Genomic DNA, 27987 nt, shown 5'->3' with positions numbered 1-27987 from the left:
TGTAACTGTTTGAGAGTGAGAGACTGTCTGTCTGACTGGAGAGACAGGAAAGAGGGGGCCATCCCAGTAAATCCGCGTAAATGGCGTAAATATGTCGTTTCTTATGCCAATCCTGACGTGAAATCTGGATACCAGAATTCGTAGATTATCAATAAACAGGTAGAAAACAAACACGCACAATGCCGCCTAAAAAAACATCGGCGCCAAGCAAAAAGGTGGAGGCGAAGAAAAAGGAGAAGGTTATCGAGGTGAGAAGACGTTTTGCTAACCAACAAATTTGGTCTCTGGGCCACATGTTCTATTTTTTACCTGGAACGATGTCTCCAGATATAGTTATCTACATTTTCACTTTTTTCCAATGACAGGACAAAACTTTTGGTATGAAAAACAAGAAAGGTGCCAAGCAGCAAAAATTCATTCAACAAGTAGAAAAACAAGTAAAGTCTGGGGGCCTTAATCCACGCAAGGTCGACGATCCCAATGCTAAAAAATTAGAAAAAGAAAAGAAATTGAAGGAACAGCAGGAGTTAGCCCTGATATTTAAACCAGTCCAGACCCAGAAAGTTGAAAAGGGTAAATTTCCTATACAAACATGTTTCTACGAGTTTATTTGTAATCAAAATTATTTTAGATTGATTAGAGTTTCAACGAGAGTCTATTATGAAACTTTTTTTTGGGCAAAAATATTTTCTAAATTAAGGAATTAAATTCAGCATAAATCATTTTAATGTTTTACTATGAAAAGTTTGTTATGAATGGACACAGAATCGTTACTAGACTTTAGTAAATATTTTTTGGCTGTGATTTTAAAAAAATAGACAAATAAAAATACAAAAAAGAAGGAGCTTGCACACTTCAAAGACTAAAAATGCTCTCAAAACCGGAATTTATTTAATTATTGTAGGTACCATATTCCTAAGATTTTAAGTTGAATATCCGAAAAGGATCAATTTTTTACCAAAGGAATTTTGAACAGAAAAGTTAATTTTCAAGCCAAAAAAAACCATTTGTCTACAAAATCGTTGCATTTTCTACAAGACAGTTCCATTTTGAACACCAAAATATGAATTTCCATTATGAAAATAAATTAATTTTTAAGGCAAGAAAACGAATTTTCTACAAGACAATTTTATTTTTGACTAAATACTTGAGTTTTTCTACTAAAACAGTTGCATTTTTAACCCAAATAGTTATCTTTTAATTTAAAAACAATTTTTTTTTTAAAACTTATATGAATTAACAACGGAAAATTTCATAGCTGATGCAACTAAACAACATTTTAATGAAATTATTGAATCTTGCGGCTAAAAAGACGAATTATCTAGCAAACAGTTTTATTTTCAACCCAAAAATATGAATTTTAAACAGAAAAGTTGATTTTCAATAAAAAATTTTTTTTTTCAACCAAACAGTTGACTTTTCACCAGAAATAGATTAAATCTGTACTGTCTTTTCATTTAAGAAAATCACTTTTCGAACAAAAATGGAACAGTTACATTTTCAGTCAAAAAATATTAATTCACAAGAAAAAAAATTACAAATGAGGAGATGAATCTTAAACAAAATTAATTCTTGTAAAGTAGTTAAGCTCGTGACCTGGCAATTGAATTTAATAATATTTATCATTTCTTATATTATATTATGTAATATTGATAATTTACTATTTTTCTACGAAAAAATTTTCCCCAAAAAATCATTTTTTAAACCAAGAAGATTAGTTTTCTACCAAAAAGGATGAATTTTTAAACAAAATATATGAATTTTCAATCATCCATTTGTATTTTCAACTATCAAAGGCACATTTTTAGTTTAAAAACTACATTTTTGACTAATAAAGATTAATTCTTAAAGAAAAATGTAATAGTTAATGTAAACAAAAAATATTTAATTTTGAATGAAATTAAAATACCAATTAAAAATTACGAATTTTCAACAAAAGAATTGAAGCCTCAACCAAAACAGACTAATTTTCAATAAAAGATACGACTTTCTAACCCAAAAAAGATACATTTGCAACTATAAAAGGTTTTTTAGTCAAGAAAGTAAAAAAATGCAACCGAAATGTTGAATTTTCAAGCGAAAAATACCTTTTCTACTAAACAGTTTTGTTTTTAACCCAAAAATATCAATTTTCAACGAAAAAGTTCATTTTCATTAAAAAAAATTAATTTGCAATCAAAAATTTGACTTCTAAATAGAAAAAGATGAAATTTGTACTAAAAGAGATGAATTTTCTATAAAACAGTCGAACCTTTAATCCGAAATTAGAAATTTTCAATTAAACCGTTGACCTTTCCACTAAAAAAGAACACTTTTTAACAAAAAATAGAATAGTTAAATTTTCAGTTAAAAAATATTAATTCACAACAACAAAAATTTCAACTGAAAGGATTAATCTTAAACAGAATTATTTTTTTAAGTAGATAAACTCTCGTCGTGGCAATTGAATTCAGCAATATTTATATTTTATGATATTTATATTATGTATTATTAATAATTTACTAATTTTCGACGAAAATGGTTGCATTTTTCACCGAAAACTTGACTTTTCAACCAAAAAAAGTGAACTTTAAAGTTAAGAATACAAATTTTCTACAAAAGAAATTAAATTTCCAACTAAATGATTGAGTGTTTTACCAAAATAGTTTAATTTTTGACCCAAAAAAATCGTATTTGAACCAAGAAAATGAGCTTACTACAAACAAAAAAGTGAATTTTCAAAGAAAAATAAATGAATTTTAAACCACAATGTATGAAAACTAAATTTTTATTTCAAAATAGATTAGTTAAATTTTCAGTTTAAAAACTGAATTTTTAACCAATAGAGATTAATTCTACATCGAAAATGTAATAGTTAATGTAACCAAAAAATTTAAATTTTAAATAAAGAAGCAATTAAATTCAACTAAAATGATGAATTTTCAACAAAATAGTTGATTCTTCAATCAAAACAGACTAAATTTCAATCAGGCAATTGCATTTTTCAACAAAAGTAATTATTTTCTAAACGAAAAAGCTGAATTTGAAACTGAGAAAGTAATATGATTAATTTAAGATCGAAATGAAACTTTCTTTCTTATGAATAATTTGATGTACCAACATCAGAGCATGAAAAAAATTCACAAATCAAAATTAAATTTTTGAAGTACATCCTTTCCGGCTAATTAGAGACAAGTACATAATAAATAAAAAGAAGACAAATAGACAAAAATATATTGGTTCAGAATCAATAGCAAAAACAATAGTCTTTCCATCCTAAAACTTTGTATCTTTAAGAGTCAAAATTTATTTTTTACAAAGTAGTTCGATTTTTAGCCAAGTAATTTAATTTAATAATTTAATGCATTTTTTAAACAATAGTTGAATTTTCAACCCAAAAAGCTTAAATGTCTATTAAAAGAGATTAGTTTTCAACAAAATAAAATACAATTTTTAAACAAATAAAATTATGACGAATAATCTCTGAATGAAAAATAGTTGGATTTTGTTATTGGATTCTAATAATTGAATTGGGGAATTTTTTGAGACCGGGAATTGACAGTGATTTTTGTTTTGACCGGGAATTTGACAAATTTGTAGAAGAAAAATCTGTCGTTAGATTTCAACCATTTTTGAATAATTAGTTAAATTGTTATGTTTTTCAATTATGCTATTATTTAGCTTGCGATGCGCATTTCAAAATTTTCTTACTTTAAACATTTTTATTTCTAAGCTTACATTTTTAATTTAAAGAATTTTTAAATGCGTGTGACTGAAAGTTTATAAACTATTTTCAACCTAAAAATAACTTCATAATAATATATTCTTAATTAAAGGATTTTATTTAATTTAAAATATTGTTTCAGTCTAAAATATTCAATTTTTAACCCATTTAATTTGAAATTTTTAATTTAAAAAAAGATGAATTATTGAATATTTAGCAATATTTGAATTTTTATTTAAGACAAGTAAATTGAAACCAAATATTTAAAAGTAAAGAATCTTTAACTGAATTGTTTGACATAGAAAACTTGGAATCTTTAAAATTTCGAAGAGCTTTAAACTTTGAACGTTACAATTTTAATGGTGGCATTTGAAAAATGCTTAATTTGTAAGTGAAATTTTTAATTTTTGATGTATAATTTACAAATGAACATTTGTAAAAAAAAGTTTGAGTAATTTTAAGAAATATTTAGGAGTTTTAAAAAGATTAAAAATTATCATACAAATTTTACAAAGTTTTCATAAAATCTTCTAGAATCTTTTATGAAAATTTTGTTTAAATCTTTGAAAAACTTTTTTAATGTTCTCTTAGAATAATTTTTCAAAATGAGAAGTTTTTTTTTAATTTCCCTAGGAATCTTAAGAAAATGTTTTTATTCTTTTTAAGTCTTTCACAATTCTTGAGAAGAATCTAATTTTTTTGTTTAAAATCTGCGAAAATCTAAATTTTGTTTTATATTAGGCTATCATTTCAAGTTTTACATTAAGTTTGAATTTTTTCAAAACTTCTACATCTCTTAAAATGACCCAAATTTCGCCTACAAATAATACATGTTCATTTGTTATTTATACATTCAAATTGTAAAGAAATTTTCTAAAATGTTCAGGATTTTCTGAAAATTATGGAAAAATTTCAATTCATTTTGACAGATATTTAGAAGTTGTGAAGAAATTTACAAAATAATTTTAAATTTAAAACAAATTTAAAACAACTTTTAGATTTCTCAAGATTTTGAAATAAAATTTTGAAGCTTTCCAAGGATGTTTAAACTATTTAAAAAGAAAATAATTGAATTTCTAATTTAAAAAGTGTTCAGTTAAAATTTTCAATTTTTCAATATTTGATATTTCTAGCTTAAAATTCCTTAAAATTATATAATTTTGAAAATTTTAAAGTTCATTGATTGATTTCTTAATTTAGAGCATTGAAAATGATAAGGTGGATTTATATATTTTTATATTGAAAAATGTTAGTAACTTCAATTTTCTACGCGTAAACTATTGAACATTTGAATACAACATTTTTTAATTAAAAACTTTTAAATTTCAATTTTAAAAGTTCAAAATTTAACAGTTCCACTTTGAGTGCTTTCATTTGCAGCTCAGTTTTTATTACCTCAAGTGGACAATTTTTCAGCTTTAGTGTTCAATTTTTTAAATATCATTGACTGTGAAAAATGTTTGCGAACCGGGAAAACCCAGGGATTTTATTTTGTCGATTAATACGGCCACCATGCTTCTTTTTCTTCCTTATTTTTTATTTTGTTTTCAATTTTAATCGAGATATTTAAGAGCGTGTTTTCCAAAGATCGTTAAATTTGTTTAATTCCCAAGAATTTCGTATTTGATTATAAATATTATACTACATTTTTTTGTCTGTTCCGAGATAAATATATTTTTGAACTTTAGGAATCGACCCGAAGTCCGTGATATGTGCATTTTTCAAACAAGGACAATGTACGAAAGGAAACAAGTGCAAGTTCTCTCACGACTTGACCATAGAACGAAAGGCAGAAAAGCGTTCGCTTTACTGCGACATGCGAGATGATGATGAGGATGATAAGGCAGCTGATACTATGGATAAATGGGATGAAGAAAAACTGAAGGAAGTTGTAGATTTGAAACACGGGGCTGCAACAGCGAATCGGCCAACGACTGACATTGCAAGTTTTTTTCGAATCTAAATAACAATATCAGGCCTAAGACTCACTACACTATTTCACACTTTTTTTCTACCAATCGCACTATTTTGCTACTATTTCGAGGCAAAAAAAATCACACTAAAGAGAGCATAGGGTTTCTACTCTATCTGGAAAACCTAAAATTGTCAGGGAATTTTTATATTCAGTACAGGTCAAAAGTTTGAATACACTTATTTTTTTATGATTGATTAAGTTCTCTTAAATTTAAATATCAGAGCTAAACAATTTTATCTTGAAAGGATTAAACGCTCTCAAAATTCGGTAGAAAATGAGCCCAGGAAGGCCTATTTGTCTTTTTTTCAAGTAGATATTGCAAGAATAGTGTATATTTCAATGTTTTCTTAAATTTCCAATAATTTCCTTAATAATCAATATTTTTTAATATTCTTGTGCTCATTTTGAAGCAAATCAGAATAAAAATTAAGTAAATATATATTTGCAGGAAATTTTACAGAAAGTTCATGATTATATGTTTCATATATTCTACAAAAATATTTTGGTTACTACAAAGAATATTGGAATTTTTCCAACTTTTTGTTACATCTTCAAGTCCTTGCAATTTTATAAGGGAATTTTTTTACGATTTTTACTTATAAGATGGTATGAAACTGTGAAAAAATAGCTTCAAAATAAGCCCAGGAACATGAAAGAACATTGATTATGAAAGAACTTATTGAAAATTTAAGAAAACATTGAAATATGCACTTTTCTTGCAACATCTACTTAAAAAATAGACAAATATACTTCATTATGGCCTCTTTTTCTACAGAACTTTGAGAGCATTTAATCCTTTAAAGAGAAAAATTTTATCTCTGACCTATCAATAACAATGATTCTTCATTTGTAAAAGTAACTTTATATTGATGTATTGAACTGTTTTGTTGAAAATTATTTTTTTTTGTTTGGGTTGAAGTCAATTTTTCTAACTGAAAATTCAACTATTCTGTTTCTGGTTACAAATTAAACGGTTTTACATGAAAATTCAAGTATTTGGTTGAAAATTCATGAATTTTGTTGAAAACTCGTCCTTTTTGGTTGAATTCCACCATTGTTTTTTATTAAAATTTAAATCCTCTTTCTTTGTAATATCAATTAATATAATTTTGGTTCCGAATTCATCTTTCTTGAATCAGGATTTAATTACTTCGTTGAGAGTTATTCTTTTGTTAAAAATTAATTTTTTGTTAAAGATCCATAATTTATTTTGAAATTCATCTCCTTGGTTAAAAAATGAGCTATTTTGTTAAAAATTCGTTGTTTTCTCGTCGGCTGAAAATTAATTTTTTCACTGAAAATTTAACTATTCTAGTTGCAACTGTTCCTATTTTGTTGAAAACTTGTATGTTTATTTTTTCGTTGTTGAAAATTGATTTTTTTAAACCAAAAATATAAAATATTCAATATTTGTTTGAAAAATTGTCTTTTTCAGTTGAAAATTTGGATTTTTTGGTAGAAATTAATCTTCTAGGTTGAAAATGAATCTATTTTTTTTTATTTCAATGCTTCTAATGTTTTTTTTACCAGAAACTGTTCCAATTAAAAAATACATTGTCTTAGTTGAAAATTTATCTCTTTGGTTACATATTAATTTTCGACCGAAAATTTAACTATGCAATTGTTGGTTGACAATTTAGCTTTTTTTTAATTTAAAATACATGTATTTTCGATGTAATTCGTCTTCTTTAGTGAAAATTAATCATCTTGCTTGAAAATTAATCTTTTTCGTTAAAAAATCAACTATTCTAGTTAAAGACTGATCATTTTAATTGAATATTAATTTTTTGTTAATTAACAATGAACTATTCTATTTTTCATTGAAACTTGATCTTTTTAGTTTAAAATTCAACTGTTTGGTTAAAAATGCGTCTTTTTATATTTGATAATGCAAATATTTTTATTAAAATTCATGTATTTTGTTGAAAAATCCTCTTTGTGTAGAAAATTCATCTTTTTAATTGAAAATTCAAGTATTCCAGTTGAATATTCATCATTTCAGTTTAAAATAAAATTACTTATTTCAAAATTGAACTTCTTTTCTAAAAAATTCATTTTTTTTAATTCGTCTATTCCAGTTGGAGATTCATCATTTTGGTTGAAAAATAATTAGTTTTGATTAAAAATTCATTTTTTTTTGTTTTAAAATTGGTAGTTTTTAGTTAAAAAATCGCATATAAAAAAAATCGTCTCTCTTGGTACAACATTAATATGCCAGTTTGAAAAATAATCGTCTTGTTTGAAAATTCATTTTTTTTTCAAAATTCAAGTATTGCATTTAAATATTTATCATTTTCGCAATGAATTTATCTTCTTTTTTTGAAAATAAAACTACTTAGTGAAAATTTGAACTAAATTTGTTTTAAAAATAAATTTGTTTTTTTGGTGCAAAAATAATTTTTTAACTGAAAATTCAACTATTTTATTTTTGGTTGAAAAATGATCTGTTTTTAATCAAAATGTAGCTGTTTGTTAGCAAAGTGATCTTTTTGATTGAAAATTCTACTAGTTTGTGAAAAATTTATGTATCCTCATGAAAATTAAAAATTTTAACTTAAAAATTTAGAAATTTGAAACGGCTTCAATGGAACTTAATTTAATACCCACATTATTCTACCTAAATATGCACTTAATTTTAAGTATAAGTAGATAAATGAAAAATTTGTTTGATTTATTATTTAAATTCATGGACTTTAGAGACAAATAATTAATTATGTTTTCAGTATTATTTAATTATTTAATTAATCTATCGTGCTAAAATATTTAAGAATATCTTCTAATATTAATTAAATTCCGAGAAACTAAAAAGAGCATTATTTATGATAAACTCTTGAAAAAATAAACCTGGAAGAACCTGGAATTGTCAGGGAATTTTTGGTCTAGGTTTTGAGTAGACATCCTGCAACATTCTCTTCCAATTATTACGATATAATGGTAAAAGGTCTCAATGGCTGATTATTGGACATGCCTAAATTACGTAAATGTTATTTTTTTCTGAAATTTCGAGCCATGTTTTTGATCTTTCTTAGGGTCCGTAAGTTTCTACCCCGTATCCAAGTAGTTGAATTTTTAAAGAAAAAAAGATGCATATGCTACCAAAAAAACTGTAATAGTTGATATTTTAACCAAGAAAATATTTTTATTATAAAACAAAAGCAGTTGAATTAAACCAAAAAGGACGAACTTTCAACAAAACAGTTGAATTCTCAACCAAAACAGATTAATTTTCAATCAAATAGTTGCATTTTTAAATAAAAAGATGAGATTTTTCTACAAAAAATTTGAATTTTTAATGAAATGGTTTAATTTTCAACCAAGAAGGTGAATTTTCAACACAAAATATTAATTATCTACTGAAAAAGTTAAATACTCAACAAAATACATACATTAAAAAAATTTAATTTTTTACAAAGAAGATTAATTTCCTACCAGAAAATATGAAGTTTTAATAAATTACATCAATTTTAAACAAAATAGTTTCAATTTTCAATCAAGGAGATTAATTTTCTACCAAAGAAAGACAAGTTTTCAACAAATTATGTAAATTTTCAACTAAACAGTTTTAAAGGTTTGAACAATGCATGTGTTATCGCACATTTGATGTGATTAATTTTTAATTTATATTTATTTCGTTTCTAAATTTTTTAACTAAATAGTTGATTTTTTAAACTAAAAAATTCTTTTTTAACCAAAAATGGAGTAATTGAATTTTCATTAGTCAGAAATTTTTTTTTGTGAAAAAAAAACAATTTTCGACAAAAAAATTCAATTTTGTGCCAATTACTTGAATTTCCTATCAAATTGTCGAATTTTTAAGCCAAAACAGTAGAAACTTCTACCCACGAATATGAAGTTTCAACCAAAATTTCGTTTTCAACTAATCAGTTGAAACCAAAAAGGGGTATTTGGACAAAAAAGATTAATTTTCTACTGAAAAGTTGAATTCTCAACAAAACACATACTATTTTAACCAAACAGTTTAATTTTCTACCAAGACGATTATTTTCGTACCAGAAAAGACGAACTTTTAACAAAATACATCAATTTTTAATCAAATAGTTTCAATTTACAGTCATGAAGATTAATTTTCGACCAAAAAAGACAAATTTTCAACTAATTAGGTACATTTTCAACTGAACCGTTTAAACAATGTACGTGTTCGTCCGAATTTTAGTTGATTAATATTTAGCTTATATTTTTTTCGTTAACAAGCTTTGTTAACTAAATAGTTTATTTTTTAGAGGAAAAAATACCAGTTTTAACCAAAAATGTTAGAATCAGTTGAATTTTTTACACAAAAAACCGAATTTTCGCCTAAAATGAATAATTTTCAACAAAAAAATTATTTTTTAAGAAAACAGTTTAACCTTCAGCCAACGAGTGGAATTTTAAACATAAAAAAATGAGTTTTTAATAAAAAAAATAATAGTTAATATTTTAATAAAAATTTATTTCAATAAAATGCATTTTTAACAAGCAAAAATTATTTCCTGTTAAAAAGATCGAATTTTCGAGAAATAACAACAATTCTCAACTAAACAGTTTGAAAAATGGTTAATCTAAATTTTATTTTATAATTTTGTTCGTTTCTGAAATTTTTTCAACTAAATACTTGAATTTTTAAACTAAAAAAAGATCAATTTTTGACACAAAAAGGAATAATTAAATTTCAATGAAAAAACTAATTTTCTACAACTGATTAATTGTTTACCGTCCAGCTGCATTTTTAAAAAAGAAGTCTCACTTTTCTACGGAAAGAGATGATTTTTAAACCAAAAAGATTAATGTTAAAAAAATAATTGAATCTTGAACAACAAAAAATTGTCAATCGAGAAAGAAAAGAAATACCAGTCAAATTGTTGAACTTTCAATAAATAATCCAATTTTGCACCCAATAATAACATATAATAGTTAGATTTTTTATTGCGGAAAAAACGAGAAAAATAAGAAATTTCTATGATCTTATTTTTTCAAACTTGTGACACTATTTACACCATTTTTCATATCTCAAGTGAGTCTGAGGCCTACAATATTTTCTATTGCAGTAATTACTAATTAATAATTCACAAATTATACTTTCAGATTTGTAAACATTTCTTGGAGGCAGTTGAAAAGGCAAAGTACGGTTGGTTCTGGGAATGTCCGTCGGGGTCAAAATGTATCTACAGACATGCTTTGCCTGCTGGATTCGTTCTTAAGAAGGATAAGAAGAAAGATGACAAGAAGGATGAAATTTCATTAGAGGATCTCATAGAAAGAGAAAGAGCTAATTTGGGACCAAGCCAGGTTCGTTTTTTTTTTTATTTACATAGAATCTGTAATAAAATATTGTATCTTTTGTATTTTTTAATTTCTCTTGTTGCGAAATAATTATTTTATTTTAGACGAGAATAACATTGGAGAGTTTCCTGGCGTGGAAGAAGAGGAAACTAAAGGAGAAGAAGGAACAAGCAATCAAGGATGAGGAAAAGAAACGAAGCGACCTCAAAGCTGGTCGTCAAGTTGGAATTTCTGGAAGGGAAATGTTCTTTTTCAATCCGGAACTCGCTACTGGAGATGGTAAAATACTTTTATATTCTCAGGGCGGCCGCTGAGTCGGAAAACCGGTTTTATTCGCCGGGAATTTTTCAAATTTTGTGAAGAAAACTCTATCCAGTGACTTGAAATACCACAAGATCACAAATTTTTTTATCACATGATTATATAATGCAATTTAAAATAGTATTTCTACCTTTCCTGCTTTTTGAGAAATTATGTGCTGAAAATAAGTTAGATTTAAACTTTTTTTTTTAATGTTAAGTTCAATTTTAACTTTTTAAATTATAATATCATTCAGTGTACAATGCTTAATTCTAAAATCTTCACTTTTAAAAATTCCCATTTTATACTTTCATTTCTAAGCGTACATTATTTTTTTACAAAAGACGTCTTTACTTTTTCAACTGTAAATATAAACTATTAATTGATTTTATGTAAAAACGTAACTATTTTAATTCGAAAATTTTTGTAATTAAAAAACAAAATATTTTGATATCTTCTACTGTTTATTTAAATTGCACAATTATAAATCGAATATTAAAAAGTGTACAATTTGAAACTGAATTGTTTGAAAAAGTCTTCAATTAAAATGAATTTAAACATTTGAACAATTATTAATTTAAAATGACTTAAAACAAGAATAATTTAACTTTTGGTTTAAAAATTATGCCTTAAAAAATTGTATATAATTCCATTTTCAATATTTCTAACATAAAATTGGTTGAAACGATATAAGTTCGATTATTTACAAATTTATTGATTCAAAAGTTTGAATCTTTTAATTAAAATTAGTAGCAATAGTACACTGTGCATATAAATCAAATATTAAAAACGAAACAATTTGAAACTTACTTGTTTGAAACTCAACTTGATTTCAAATGATTTAAAACAAACTGTACATTTTTGTGGATTTAAACAAATTATTTAGAAGCATTTTTAGAAATATGAAAGGTCTTGTAAGATGAAAAAAATCTTAAGATTCCTAGAAAAATTGAAAAGGTTTTTTTTTAAATAGAATAATATCAACAGATGTTTGGAAGTTTTCAACAAAAATAAAAAATAATTAAAAATTTGAAAAGATTTCAAAGAATTTTAATCGATGTGTAAAGTTTTGAAGATTTTAAAATGCCTTAAGATAACAAACTTTCTTGATATTTCTGGAAAAAGTATAAATGATTTTTTATTTCGAAAACATTATTTCAAGAGAATATTTGAAAATATTTCGAAACAAAAATAAAATGTAATGCATAAATAATAATTGAACAAATGCCATTTTGAAACTACTTAAAATTAATTATTTAACTCAAAATCCAAAAAGTGTTCAGTTTAAAAAAATGTCAATTATTAAATATGTTATTTTTCTAGTTTAAAATGCTTAAAATTGTATAATTTAAAAAAGTGACAATTTTATTGATTCATTCTTCCAGTTTTTAAACTAAATCTGAATTTTTGAACTGTACAGTTTATAAAAGTTCAAAAATTTTAATTATGCACTTCAACTGTATTTAATTTAGAATTGTTTAATTGGGAAGTATTAATAGCTTCCATTTTATACCTAAAAATTTATTGAACTTTTGAATACAAAATTTATTATTCAATTTTAAAAATTTATCATAAATTCAACCGCTTTAAATACTTTAATTTACAATTCAGTTTTTATTGCTTCATACTAAAAAAAATAGCCACAAGAGTTCTTATTTTTAAATTTCTATTTACTAAATGATTTCTCTTCCTTGGCAGGTATGGATGAAGGTGATGAGGCGATTGCTAGTTACGTTCGCGATGAAGATGAAGATTCAGATGGTATTGAGTATAAAGAATTGGACGTAGATAGGCTTGCTTATGAAGTTGAAGACGTTGATAGTGCTGGTATTACAATCGCGAAAGAAGATCGGCTGAAGAGTAACAACCTTCCGGAAACGAATCACGAAGATTCTGGTAAGTTTTCACCATAGATTTAAGGATTTAATAGCCAAATAGTGACTGTTTTAAACGTTTTCATATTTTTTCTATTAGAAATCCTCAGATTATTAAATTTTAGATGTCAAATGTTGCGAACTAGAAAAACTTGAATAAACATGATATTAAATTTTTTCGATCAACTGGTCATTTTTGTAATAATAAATCTTACAATATTATTTGATATTTCATATTTATTATTACAAAAATAATTAATTCAGGGTGACGGCTGGGAAATGACAGTGAATTTATTTTTTGACCGGAAAATTTACAAATTTTTAAAAGAAAAATCTATCCAATCAATTGAAATATCACAAATTTCATATCAAATCATATAATGTAATTAAACTTAAGTTTGATTTCGATTTTTTTTTAATTTTGAAGTTCAATTATTAAAATTTTCAATTATGAAAACATTCAGATTTCAATATGTAATTGTAAAATCTTTTACAATCTAAATTTTCCACGGTAGATCTTCATGTTTAAGGGTGAATTTTAAATTTAAATCATTTTTAAATGCATTTCTTAAGACTTAAGCAATTAAAAATTAACAGCGTTAGTATTTTATTTTACAAAAAACGATTTAATTTGAGCAACTGTGAATATAAATTAATTAATAGTGAATATAAATTAATTAATAATTTTTAAAATTGAACTGTAGTTGGAGTAATAAAAAAACTACAGACCGATTCTGAATCTTTTGAAAATTAAACAATTTAGAGATTTTAACGTTAAAAATTGAACTATTTCTATTTGAAAGCCTTATAACTAAAACAAGTTTCAATCTTAGATGGAAAATTTACCAGCTTTTTTCAGTTATAAAATAACTTTAAATTAACAAATCCATAATAAAACGCCATTCAATTTGAAAATTTTAAATAGGAAAAAGAACAATTCCTTAATATTTTTTAATGTTGCACTGTTTATTTCAAATATTTAAAACTAAACCATTTGAAACTGAATCTTCTGAAACAGAAAGCCTTGAGTCGTTAACATTTCAGAAAGCTCAATTTTAACTTTGAACGTTAGAATTTATTTTAATTGTTGGATTTAAAAAATTTTTTATCTTTAACAAAAATTGTTGAATTTTGATGTTAAACAGTTATTCGTTTAGACAAAATTCGAGTAAAATTAAAAGATATTTGGAAGTTTTGTAAAGACTCAAACTTAATTTAAAACTTCGAGATTTCAGAATATTAAAAATAATATATAAATTTTTGAAAATTTAAATAAAAAATTCTCAACCGTTTTAAGAATTTTGGAAGGTTTTAAGATAATAAAAAATGTTTCTTAACATTTCTGGGAAAATTTCAAATGTTTTTTTATTTTGAAAAATTAATGCTAACAGAATATTTGAAAATATTTTACAACGAAAACAAATTTTGTGGAGTAAATAACAGTAGAACAATTATTCCTGGGAAAATTCAAAATTATTGTTTGTTTTGAAAAATGGCGTTTCAAATGATATATAAAAATGTTTTTAAAAAATCTAAAATATTTTTAAGAAATTTTTTTTTATAAAATTTTAGAAAAAAACTTAATAATTTTCGAAAAAATATTTACAAACTTTGCAAAAATTCCAAAAATAATTGAAGATTTGAAAATATTTGTTAAAATTTCAACAAAATGTAAATTTTTGAAGATTTTGAAATAAAATTGATAAACATTTCAAGGAGTTTTGAAGGGATCAAATTAATCAAATTGTTTGTAAGATTATCGGGAAATATTTGATTTATTTTTTATTTTTAAAAATTAATTATAAGAAAATTTTTTAAAAAGATTTCTAAACATGTAAATTTTAAAAGATTCTCAAAATTGTCAAAAAAGATTCTTGAAGATTAAAAAAAGTTTTCTCTTTATTTTGCAGAATTTGAAAACAATTCTATGAAACATTAGAATAATTTAAAAAGATATTTAGAAGGCTTAGCATTTTTTTAAATATTTGAAAACATTTTAAACCAAATACAGATTGTTGAAGATTTTAAAAGAAATATTCTAAGCTTTTCAAGCATTTTTAAAGGCAACAAGAAACTAAAAAACTGTTTAAGAATCCTGCGAAATTTTTTCAAATATGTTTGTAAAGCTTTTCTAAAATATAAAAATTTGCAAGATTTCTAGAAAATTTTTAAAATTTTTGAATTATTTTTTCAAAATTTCACAAATAATTTGAGTTTAAAAGATATTAAAAAAATTAATCTTTTATGATACAAATCTTATCTTCTTTGATTAATATTGCAACTGTTTGATTGAAAATTAATCAGATTTGGTCGACGATTTAACTATTATGTTGAAAATTTGTCTCTAATTTCGGATTAATTCCACTCTTTTTATTTAAAATTAAATTCTTTTTTAATTTAAATACCAAATATTATATTTTAGTTCACAAGATTAATCATTTTGGTTAAGAAATTCGTCATTGGATGTAAATGTACTTTTTTGTTGAAATTTATATTTGATTTCAGCAATCTTTTTGAATTTTCCCACGAATCTTAGAAAAATTATATGTATATTGGGAGTGATTAAACTGCGATAGGCCACCTGGTGACAAAAATCTAAACAAGAAAGAATAGGTACGATTTTGAAGACTCATTTGAATTTGTGCAAAAAAGTGCTTTAACGACTATTTTTGTGGAGTTTAAAGTATTTATTAAATAATAAAAATGAACATTTATCAGAAACAAAGGGTTTTAAGATGGAAAATTAATATTTTTGGTTTAAAATGTATGTATTCTGTTGAGAATTTATTTTTTTTTGTTAGAAAATTAATATTCTCGGTTGAAAATTCAACTATTTGGTTACAAATTTACGTATTTCGTTGAAAATTTGTCTTCTTTGGTAAAAAAATTAATCTTTTTACTTGAAAATTCAACTGTTCGGTTGAAAATTTATGCATTTTGTTGAAAAAATTTCTTTTCTGGTAGAAAATTAAATGATCTTGGTTTACAATTTTACTGTTGAAATAAAAATGTAGCATTTAATTGAAAATTCTTTTCTAGTAAAAATTGGCATTTTTTAATTTTTGTTTACAATTTCTTTATTGTGTTGAAAATTAATATTTTTGAGTAGAAAATTAATCTTCTTGGTTGAAAATTCAACTATTTGGTTGAAAATTTAACTATTTGGTTAAAAATAAAAATATTTGAATAAAAATTGATGTTTTTTTAAAGAATTTATCTTTTTTGGGTAGAACATTAATCTTCTTGTTTGACAATTCATCTTTTTGATTGAAAATTGAACTATATTGTTGAACATTCAACTATTTTGTTAAAAGCTCATATTTTTCGCTTGAAAATTTAACATTATTTTTCTTTATTGTCTGGCAAATTATTCTTGGTTGAAAATTCAACTATATCTTTAAAAATGTATGTATTTTGTTGAAAAATTGTCTTTTCTGGTAAAAAATTAATATTTTTTATTTCAAATTTATGTACTCTGTTGAGGATTCATCGTTTTGTGTAGAAACTTATTCATCTTGGTTTAAAATTTAACTATGTAATTAAAAATGTAATTATTTTATTGAAAATTCGTTTCTGGTAGAAAATTAATCTTCTTGATTTTAAATTAAAGCCTTTGGTTGAAAATTGGCATTTTTTTTTTATTTAAAATTTCTTTATTGTGTTGAGAATTTATATTTTTGAGTAGAAAATTAATCTTCTTGGTTGAAAATTCAACTATTTGATTAAAAATGGATGTTTTTTGATAAAAAATACATCTACTTGATTTAAAATTGAAATATTTAGTTAAAAATTGGTGGTTTTTTTTCTGAAAAATCATCTATTTGTGTCAGAAAATTAATCTTCTTAGTTGAAACTTCAACTAGTTGGTTAAAAATAAAAATATTTCAATAAAAATTCATGATTTTAAAGATTCATTTTAATTCGTGCATAAAAGTGTTTTAACGATTTTTTGTCTGGAATTTTAAAGTATTGATTGAATAATAAAAATGAACATTTATCGGAAATAAAGGGTTTAAGATGGAATTTTAATATTATACAATGAAAAAATACGTTTTTTGAAAGAAATATTTTTCTAAGAAAAAGCAATGATTAAACTATTTATTATAATTTTTAAAAGATTATAAACTTAAATAGACCTATTTTGAAGCAAAAATGAACTTAAAGTAAATTTTTATTAATTTATACAGGAAATATTTACTATTTAAAAATCCGATCTAAAAGTTAGGTTCGATTTCGTATTTAAATTCTAATTGTCTATTATTCGTATACTCTGCATAATCTTGATTAAATTTGTCGCTATATACATTAATTAAAGTTTATTTAAGCTTATTGAAATTTACCTGAAATAGTGAAATAATTGTTTTTTTAACCTATTTGAGAAAAATGTGGTTTTTTTCACAGTGTAAGATGGTAATTCTATCTAAAACGCATTTATGAAAAAATGTAAATACATCTTCAAAATTGTACCCACTCTTTCTAGTTCCAGTTTTCGGCACCAGGTTGCGAAATGGTAGACCACCAGTCCCAATAATATTAAAAACAAATAAACTTAAAAACTAAATATTTATTCGAAGTTCTGGTTTTCTATAAAAAAATTGTTCACCTCTCATGACTCTAGTTTCTTTTAAATTGAATGAAGAATTTTTCTAAAAGAAAAATCCTAAATCGGTCAATAAATGGCTTCTGCAAGTTATTTTGAGTCTCGTTTATTTTCGCCCCACTGCGGGGCACCCCATAATACATACTGCCACTTTATTAGTATAAATTCACGTTTCGTTCTGAAAATCAAAGTTGTCAATACAAAATGTTGTGTTTTTCTAGTGACGGTCCTGGGAGAAGGTGCTGCAGCTTTAGCAATTAACGAGAACCTCTTCACGGAAGAAGACCTGGAAGGGCTGGAGGAAGAATTAGGGGACCTGGACTTGGAGGAGTGATCCAGATGTCCCCTTTTCACTCTCCTCGATTCAAAACCCTTCCTGATACTCGTATCCAAAAGTACTATCTCTTCGATTATTCAGTTTTCGTTTAGAAATCGACGCATGTCGATCGGCTGCGTTCATGTATATTCCGCTCAGTACATCTTAAATAACTTATTATCAGAGAAGTGGAACTATTCAATAAGTAGGAGATGTTTATAAATGGGTACATAATAAATCTGATGAATTTGGAATTGTGGTTTAGGCTATCCTAGAAGTTGATTCAAATCGTTAGTTATTTATTCAATTTTCGGTTTGTAAGAATATTAGGAAAGTCAATTGTAATCACAAACTATCCAACTGCATGAATTTTTAAACTGCTCCGTTCTGTGCCGTGATCGATGTGATCGTATTACAAACTTAATACGCCGTTTACAATAGACTTGGAACTTACGGTTAAAATATTTTTATCATGAACCTCTCCCAATCTCTTTTTAAGTAAAAGTTAAATAAAATGATATTAGATAATAAAGATATTGTATTTTAAATTGTACATTTTCCTGAGGTTTAAACTTATTATGAATTTATTTTATTTACCCAGGGTGGCTGTCGGTCAGGGGAAATCAGGGAATTTTATTAGTCAAGGAAAAGTCTGGGATTTTGAAAAAGCCCATGTAATAATCGAGGGATTTCTATAAGGGGCACTTTAAATAACTATCAAGGATAGTAAATTTGGAGTTTTTATTAAAAATCGTATTATTTTGTTTATAGAAGATTTTATGTTAAAAAATGTTAAACTATTAAAGTTGGGGTCTTCTTACGTTGATGGACAGGGAAAATAAAAAATTATATTTTTAGTTAAACATTTTATAATGTGGTTGCAAATTTAACAATTTTGTTAGAAAGTCATCCTTTCTGGTGGAAAATTAAATTTTTTGTTGAAAATTTATATTTCGATGTAAAAAATTCAACTGAAATTTTTTCTGGTTGAAAACTGAACATTTTTTCGAAAATTCGACTTAGGTTTAAAAACAATTATTTTTTGTTTAAAAATACAAATTTTTGGTTGAAAACAAATCTTCTTTGGTTGAAGATTTAACTCGCTGAAAATTTATCCCTGGGTGATATATCTTTTTGATTTGAAAATTCAACTACTCAGGTAAAAGTCATTTTTGGAGCTCGAAATGTAATTTTTCCATTTTTGGTTGAAAATAAATTTTTTTAGTTAAAAATTCGCATTAGTCTTCTTGGCTGGAAATGTCTTCTTTTTTAAAGTGAAACTGTTTAGTTAAAAATTAAGTTTTCTGTTAAAAAATCGTATTGTCGAGTTGAAAATTCACCTTTTTTACAGAAAATTCCTCTTTTGGCTTGAAAATGCAATTTGGAAGAACTTTCTTCTTTCTTGACTGATAAATCATTATTCGATGAAAATTTGTCTTTTTGTTTGGAAGATTCATCATTTTAGTTAAGAATTCATCTCTGGTTGAAAATTTAACTATTTTGTTTGAAAATTATTTTTGCACGGAAGATTTAACTTTGACATTTTTAGTTGAAAATTGACGTTTATTAGTTAAAAATTTAATCATTTTAAGATTCATATACTTTATTGAAAATTCGTCTTTTTATTAGAAAATTAATCTTTTCAGGTTTAAAATTAACTGGCTTAAAATTAATTCGGCTTTTTAGCTTGAAAATTCAACTGTTTGATTAAAAATTGCATTATTTTGATGAAAATTCAAGTATATTTATAAAAAGTAATCTTTTTTGATCGAAAAATCGACTATTTTATTCAAAATTTGACACTGGACCGAAAATTTGTCATTTTGAATTGAAAATTCAACTCCCTTGAAAAAAAATTGGTAGAAAGTGGTTGAAAATATTTTTTCTTGAAGTTTAATCTTTTTTGTTTGAAAATTTTTCTGTACGGTTGAATATTTATTTTTGTAGTTTAAAGCTTTAACAGTTTGATTAAGAAGTTAACTACTCTGTTAAAGATTCATTCATTTTATTGCAAATATACTATTTTGTTCAAGGTTTTGGTTGAAAATTCAAGTATTTTGATGACATTTTTTTATTTTTTATTGAAAATTCCTACTTTATGATAGAAATAAATCAATTTGAAATTATTTTATTTCGTTTATAAAAAGTTATATGTAAGAAATGTTAATTTTTGTTGAAAATTCGTCCTTATAGACTGAAAATTCCTCTTTGATTATAGGAATAAATTTGAAAAAAATGAAAATTGTAAATAATTCCTAAATAATAAAGATAATTTTTTTAATTTTCAAGGGTTTAAACAATTATTTGCACAACTATTTAACTAATTTAAAACCTGACAAGATTTCAACATATTTTAAACAAAACTTCGATTTTTAAAGATTTTAATAAAAAAAAAAGATTTTTAAGGATTTTGAAAGGTTCTAGGAGAATAATTTTTTTCTTAAAACTCTTGGAAAAATGTCAAATTATTATTTTTATTTTGAAAAATGAATTTGACAAGAAAATTAAAAAAGGTTTTAAAAATTTCAAATGATTACCTAAAATTTCGACAACAAATAAGGTTCAGCTTAAAAAGATTTCAATGAATTTAAAACCAAATGTAGATCATTGAAGATTTCAAACAAAAAATGCAGAAGGTTTTTAAGAATTTTCAAAGGTTTTAAGTGAATTAAAATGTTTCTTAATATTCGTGGGAAAACTTCCAATGATTTATCATTTTATAAAATTAACATTTAATGAATATCTGAAAAAATCCCAAGTCATTGAAAAAATTTATTACCATTGTACAAAAAAATTCTGGAAAATGTGAAGGCAATTTACCTTATTTTTCATGATTTACAATTTTGTAGAAAAACTGCATTATTTTTTAAGATATTTTTTAAAGATTTTAAAAGATTTCTAAATTGATCAAAAAGAATATGGAAGATTTTAGGTAAAATTCTTTGAGCCAGTTTAAAAAATATTTGAGAATTTTTTATTTTTTAAGAGATTAAAAATATGTTAAAACTTTAAAAGACCTTCGAAAATATTCTAAAATCCACCAAAATAGAAGAAGAAAAAAACTCTTTTTCGACCGAATTGAAATCCTCGAATTGTCTGAAGAAGCTTTGAAACTCCATTTATATAAACTTAAAACCAAAGAAACAAATAAACTTAAAAAATACATAGTCATTGGAATTTTTTTATTAAATTACCATTTCTCCGCTAGAATAATAAGTTGTTAAAATTTATTTTTTCTTCAGAGAAAAATCTTTTTTGGTTGAAAATTCAACTATTTTTTGGAAAAATCGTGATGTCTGGATGAACTCAAGTATTTTCTATTAAAAATGAAAATCTTTTTTTGGTTGGAAATTCTACTAGTTCGTTGAAAATATATTTTTTTTTGGTTGAGGATCAATCATTCTAGTTGGTAATTCATCTCTTAGGTGGATAATGTAACTAATTTGTTGGAAATAGTTTGCTTAGTTGAGGATTCAACTATTTGGATAGAAAAAAGCCTTTTTTGATTGAAATAAACTGTTTTTCTTCAAAATGTGTATATTTTTGGTTGAAATCTCAATTACGTATTACAATTTTCGTTGAAAATTCATCTTTTTTGCTAGAAGACTCAACTATATTGTTGAAATTTTAAGATAACATATCTAAAAACTTAAATAATCTTAAAATAATTATATTGAGATAATCTTGAAAAAAATTAAGGTTGAAAAATAATTTGTTTTTGTAAACTTTGAGATTTTTCAAAATTGTGGCGCCAAATATTGTTAACTTTTAACTAATCAGAAATTCGAGTCTATCAGAAATATGCACTACGATTAGCCAGAATCTCGATGACCTTCCTCTTATTCCGAAAATTTCATCCAATCACATGACGTATTTGTAACCACGTGACCACTATTCTGACAATTGGGTTTTGATGGTTTGATTTCCGCCTATTCACGCCGGATAGGCTCGTAAACAATTATTTTTTGCATTTAGTTCTTACGAATTTTTCTACATTAAACGCAAACATGAGTTCGATAGGAACAGGTGTAAGTAGACGTTTACTAAAAGCAATGAAAAAAGGTTTCTCCCTTTTGAAATGTAACTTAAACCTATACCTAACCTCACTTTCATTTTCAGTACGATCTTTCTGCATCTCAATTTTCGCCGGATGGTCGAGTTTTTCAAGTGGAATATGCCCAGAAAGCCGTAGAAAATAGCGGGTAAGCCTTATTTTTTATTATTTTATTGCATTCGCAACATTTATTCAAATCACTGAGTCTGAAATAAGCTGTATGTAGTTCCTATAACAGTTCCATAATTTTCATGACTGGAGTGATGTCAGCTTTTAATGACTTTTGCATTACATTTTTATTAAAAAAAAAATTATTCTTTAGGTAATTTTAAACTTTTAGCTCAGAAATTTAGAATAATTATTGGTTTTATTGATACTAGGGTGCTGAGAAGTTCTGATTTATCAGACACTGTCCTGATTTTCTGATTTTTTGTTCTATGTCGTGATTTTTCCTAGCCGGAAACTAAAATTCGCAATTTTTATGGCGTGGACCCAAATTTTGTTCACAATTTCTGAGAACGAAGTATCATTGTGACTACTAAAATTTAATTTCAAAAACTTGACATGTGTAGAATTTCAATAATATTTAATTTATAAACGTAGGGAATGAATGTACAATTTTTTGCATTTTTACGTACAATACAATTTTGTTCAAAAATTCAAAAAATTTGTTCAAAACAAAAAAGTAAATTTTTTTGTTTGTTGAAAATTTAACTGGTTTGTGGAAAATTTGGCATGAAAGTGGAACTGCGTTATTAACCATTCATTTTTTTGTAATTTTAATTCAAAAGCATTCTGTTTAAATTTATAACTATTTTATTAAAAATTCGTTTCTAATTGACTGACAATTAATTTTTTAACTAAAAATTTAAATATTCCCTTTTTTTCGTTGAAAATTTATCTTTAAGATTTATCAATAAAGTTAAAAATTCATTTCTTTTTTAAAGATTTAACTAATTTGTTAAAAATAATTTTTTTTCGTTGGTTGAAAATTTATTTTTTTAACTGAAACCTTAACTAATGCGTTTTTAGTTGAAAATATATCTTCTTTAGTTGAATATTCAATTATTTGGTTGAAAGTTTATGCATTTTGTTGCAAATTTTTCTATTGATAGAATATTAATTTACTTGGTGAAAAATTTACCTTTTTTGTTGACGATTTATTTAATTGCTTACAAATTTAAATATTTTGTTAAAAAATCGTTATTTTTAATTAAAAAAATTTTTAACTGAAAATATAATTGTGTATTATTTGTTATAATTGTTTAACACAGACAATAATAATGATTAAAATATTGTTTCAGTATCAAATAAATTAAAATCTTTCTTGAATAGCGAATACCGAAAAAACCGTACAAATTTAATACCTATTACACAACAACAATTATTCTGTAACATCCCTGACATTCTCTTTTATTCTCAACATTTATTCTTTCCTGATTCCAACTAATAGTTACCTCGCGCACCCCTTTGGAACTCACGTAAACTTGAAAGTGTTACTCAATAATTTAAAATCATAAATAAAAAAAATCATATTAATTTTAATATTAATTGAAATTCCCAGTTATTTTCCACTTTTCTGTTGATTAATAAATTTATTCTAGAAATGTTGAAGTAAAGTACTCGTATCGAAGCACTATTTAGTAAAATTTCAACATTTTAGATAACTTCGTTTATAAATTGTAAATGTAAAAGTACGCAAAATAAATATCTTGCCACGCACGTGTCCCAAACGACAAATTTAAAATTGCTGAATAATATTAACAGTATTGTTTTAATATTTAAAATTCACATGTATCACTTATATTGAGTTACAAAAATAAGCAACAAGAGTAGAGCTCAAGATTTTAGAGTTAAGGATATAAACAATTTCTTCAAAGACTATCCCACATGTTTTTTTGTGTTATCGAAGTTGATTCCTAGTTAAGGTAAATAATGATAAGTATTTTTTCCTTATATTTGTTATAAAATGACCAGTAACGATCTATATTTATTTATGATACGTTAAAATGGTAGAATACTTTGAAACGCTGAAGTCATAATCAAATAAATCTTAAAAATAATTATTTTTCCCATATTTTTGAATATTTTCATGTGTCCTGCGTATACTTAAATGTAACTTTAAATGTAAAAACTTTTGTTTTTTTTATACATTTCTATAAAAAGCACTCTAAATAACTGTCAAGGATGATATATTTTTAATATTTAAATTTTAATCTGATTTTTTTTATTCCATATATAACAGATTCTATGTTAGAAATATTGCAAGATTCAGAGAGATGACTGAAAAATCCCGAAAAATAAAATTCCTGAATAATAAAATTCGCGAGTAATAAAATAGCCGAAAAGTAAAAATACCGAATAATAAAATTCTCGAATAATAAAATTGCCGAATTATAAAATTCCCGAATAATAAAATTCAGGACAGTTTATAATATTACTGAATTGGAAAATTTCCGAATATCACCGAATTGGGAAATCCCCGACGAATAAAATACCCGTTAGAAAATTGCCGAATTATAAAATATCCGAATTCTAACATTCAAGAAATTAAACAATTACAATTTTTTATAAATATATTTGATTGATTGCAGTGTATAAATTCAGCAACTCAGCGGCTGCAAGCTAAATTCTCATTTTTTGAACTTGAAAATTGGATGTTTTAAAAGCTTCTAAATTTATCCATATTTGCCCCTCGAACCAAAATAATCACTCTCTATTTTCATCGTATCTTATAAAGTTTTTGAAACGAAATGTAGATAAATTTAAAATTCGATTTTTGCGAACGCTTTTGTATTTTTTTTTCAAATTCTATGCACATTAAAAAATGCGTTGCCCAGAAATATTTTATTTAAAATTATTGTTATTTTAAATTCAAAGAATTTTCGAAATTAAAAAAATTGAAAAAAATTGAAAAAATAATATTTCATTATTGTATTTGTAATCAATAAAATATATTTATAAAAAATTGTAATGGTTTAATTTATTGAATTTTACAATTCGGATATTTTATAATTCGGCAATTTTCTGTCGGGTATTTTCTTATTCGGGAATTTTCTAATTCAGTAATATTATAAACTGTCGTGAATTATTATTATTCGGGAATTTTCAATTTCGGGAATTTTATAATTCGGCAATTTCGTTATTCGAAAAATTTATTATTCGGGAATTTTACAAACCGGTAATTTTATTTTTCGGCAATTTTCTAATTCGGAAATTTTACAGTGTCGGGAATTTTATTTTTCGGGATTTTTCAGTCGTCCCGATTCAGATTCTGGTATTTAAATATTATTAGCTTCGGAAAAATTAAGAAATTTTGAAAATGAAGTTTTGCGGTCACCCTGATATAATATTCTTGTCAGTAATTTATTTTTTCCTTGTATTTCTATTTCTTTTTTCCCAGTTGCTTCTTTCTGGTGATTATATTTTTAGTTAAAAAATGTATTATTTTGTTGTCAACAATTTTCTAAAAAAAGTTATCCTTTTCGTTTTAAAATTCAACTATTGTTGAAAACCGGGGGAATGGCCCCTATTTACTATTACATTAGTCATCGAAAATTTATCTTGTTTGATAAAAAATTGAAACTAGAAGATTGAAACATTTTATTCAAAAATCATTTTTTTTGTTTGAAAATTAATTTTATTTGAAAATTCATTTCTTTGGTTTCAAATTTCTTGTTTTTTAAAAATTAATTTTTTTAACTGCTTTTAACTTTTTAATTGTAAATTCAACTGTCTTTGGATGAAAAATGAACTTCTTTGTTAAAGATGTATTTTTTTGGTTGAAGGTTCATCTCTGCTTTGAAAATTGAACTATTATGTTGAATTTTTTTGGTCTTAAGTAAATTTTTTAAACTGAAAATGTAAGTTTTTCGTTTTTTATTGAAAACTAATCATTTTTAGTTGAAAATTCGTATTTTTCGGTAAACACTAATCTTCTTGATTTGAAATTTCCCCTCTCTTGATTAAAATTGCAATGTTTGATTACATATTATTTTTGTTATTAAAAATTTATATTTTCGAGTTAAAAATACAACTGTTGTACAGAAAATTTGTCTATCGTTTTAAAAGTTCAACTATATGGAGGAACTTCCTTTTTCTTCCATGAGTGAAAAAATTAACTATTTTTTTAAAAATTAATTTTTACATTTTCATCATTTATGATTGAGAGAGTATTAAAATTGTCTGAAATTTGACACTACAGTTTTTCAACGGATCTCCACGTTTCGAGACCCCCTGAATCCGAAAATCAAGTTTTTACTGTGGCATCTTCCTGTCCGTCCATAAACATAATAACTCTAAAAAAAATGAACAGATCAGATCGATCTTTGCCGCACTTTTTTTAGGTCCTAAAAAACGTACGAGTTCGCTAACCAGCAATTGAGGATAAAACTAAAAAAGTTAAAGCATTTTCAAAAATTTTGGGATTTGAAAAAAGTCAAGAAAAGAAAAACATGGATTTTGAAAGTCCTTTAAGATGATCATAATAACAGTTTTGATTTTTTTGGAAAATCGAAGATGCAAATTTTGATTGCACAAAAAATAATGAAAAATAAAAAATTCCATTTTTTGATCAAACTATGCAGGATGCGCAAAAAGATGAATTAAAAAAAATCGTTTACCCGAAAAAGAGCTACAAATTTGTTATGAATCACTTTTTGATAGAACACGTAGTTTTGGTTTTAATCATAAAAATTGCATTAAAAATAAAAATTTGTGGATAAACGACAAAAGATACGAAAACAAATATGTTTGAGAATGTATTAGAATGGCCAAACGTAATGTGCAGAAAATCGAAAATTCTTATATTACGCCAAAAGATGCGAGATACGTAAAAAATCTAAAAGAAGAGGAGGAAATTTTGCTTTATCCATAAAAAATGGTTTAAAGTAATTATTTTTTTTTACTGAAAATTTAACTTTTCCATTTTTTGTTGATAGTTTTAGGTTGAAATAAAGAAATTTTAATCTTAATTGTCGTATTACGTTTATAAAAGATCCTAAGTTAAAAATTTTACAGATGATTAAAAGGCTGATCTTTGAATACTATAATGTTCAGGGAAAATAAAAGTTTGGTCCATTCCTCAACTTTTTCCCCAACTTGGCGCTTTTAATTCTCGAGTTTAATGCTCAGTTTTTCGAAAGCGGCCTGTGGATTCCTATAATAAATACAAGTTTTAATCTCGGAATAAAGCTTATAAATTTATATTTCTTTTATATTGTCGTCATCTACCGTGATAATGTCAATTGAAAAATGTATTTAAGACCCTTATCCGTCTTCTTGTTTCAGAACGGTAATCGGCTTACGAGGAAAAGATGGAGTGGTCATCGCCGTGGAGAAACTCGTTACGTCCAAGCTTTACGAAGCTGGAGCCAACAAGCGGATATTCAACATCGACCGACATGTTGGTATGGCGGTTTCTGGATTAATTTCTGACGCACGACAAATTGTAGAGACGGCAAGATCTGAAGCTGCCAGTTATCGTGCACAATATGGAATCGGAATACCTCTCAAGTACTTAAATGAACGTGTGTCCATGTACATGCACGCTTATACCCTTTACTCAGCAGTCCGACCATATGGTTGCTCCGTTATCCTGAGTGCACATGAAGCAGATGGGCCAGCTATGTATATGATTGATCCTTCTGGAGTTTCTAATGGATACTACGGATGTGCAGTCGGTAATATATAGATTTTTAATTTCAATTAATCTCAATTTTCTATTAAATATCTTATTTAGCAGAGTGTCTAGTAGTCTAGAGTCTAGACGCCAACCCTCTTTCCGTAGGTATTCTGCAACGGTCAAAAGTGGTGGAACCTTTTTTTTCTCTAGGTGGGGGCAGGAGAATAGACTTATAATGTTGAATGGCACAATTCGTACATAC

General features: G+C 25.0%; 2 protein-coding genes across 2 annotated transcripts in view; both read left to right on the top strand.

Moving 5' to 3' along the window:
* Positions 1-27: 27 nt before the first annotated feature.
* LOC117166915 (zinc finger CCCH domain-containing protein 15 homolog) lies at positions 28-18577 on the top strand. The gene is made up of 7 exons (XM_033351366.1): positions 28-248; positions 366-573; positions 5392-5645; positions 10761-10964; positions 11063-11237; positions 12957-13154; positions 17954-18577. Exons 1-7 carry the CDS (start codon positions 180-182, stop codon positions 18064-18066), a joined length of 1221 nt encoding a protein of 406 aa, XP_033207257.1. The 5' UTR covers positions 28-179; the 3' UTR covers positions 18067-18577.
* Positions 18578-21956: 3379 nt separating this feature from the next.
* Positions 21957-27987, top strand: part of LOC117167120 (proteasome subunit alpha type-3) — an 11969-nt gene continuing 5938 nt past the window's right edge. The window contains exons 1-3 of the mRNA XM_033351780.1: positions 21957-22076; positions 22168-22250; positions 27392-27783. Of these exons, the coding sequence (XP_033207671.1) occupies positions 22056-22076; positions 22168-22250; positions 27392-27783 (496 nt within the window). The 5' untranslated portion in view covers positions 21957-22055. The remainder of the gene's footprint in view (positions 22077-22167; positions 22251-27391; positions 27784-27987) is intronic.

Source organism: Belonocnema kinseyi, chromosome 2 (genome assembly GCF_010883055.1).
Source record: "Belonocnema kinseyi isolate 2016_QV_RU_SX_M_011 chromosome 2, B_treatae_v1, whole genome shotgun sequence".
NCBI classification, from domain to species: Eukaryota; Metazoa; Arthropoda; class Insecta; order Hymenoptera; family Cynipidae; genus Belonocnema; species Belonocnema kinseyi.
This window is presented reverse-complemented; position numbering and strand designations above follow the sequence as displayed.

What these genes read in the sequence shown, in the direction of transcription:
- LOC117166915 (XM_033351366.1), top strand. Translation starts at nt 180, where the DNA reads ATGCCGCCTAAAAAAACATCGGCGCCAAGCAAAAAGGTGGAGGCGAAG. An exon ending in ATCGGCCAACGACTGACATT is followed by an intron (nt 5,646 to 10,760) that starts GCAAGTTTTTTT and finishes TTATACTTTCAG; the next exon opens with ATTTGTAAACATTTCTTGGA. An exon ending in CTAATTTGGGACCAAGCCAG is followed by an intron (nt 10,965 to 11,062) that starts GTTCGTTTTTTT and finishes ATTTTATTTTAG; the next exon opens with ACGAGAATAACATTGGAGAG.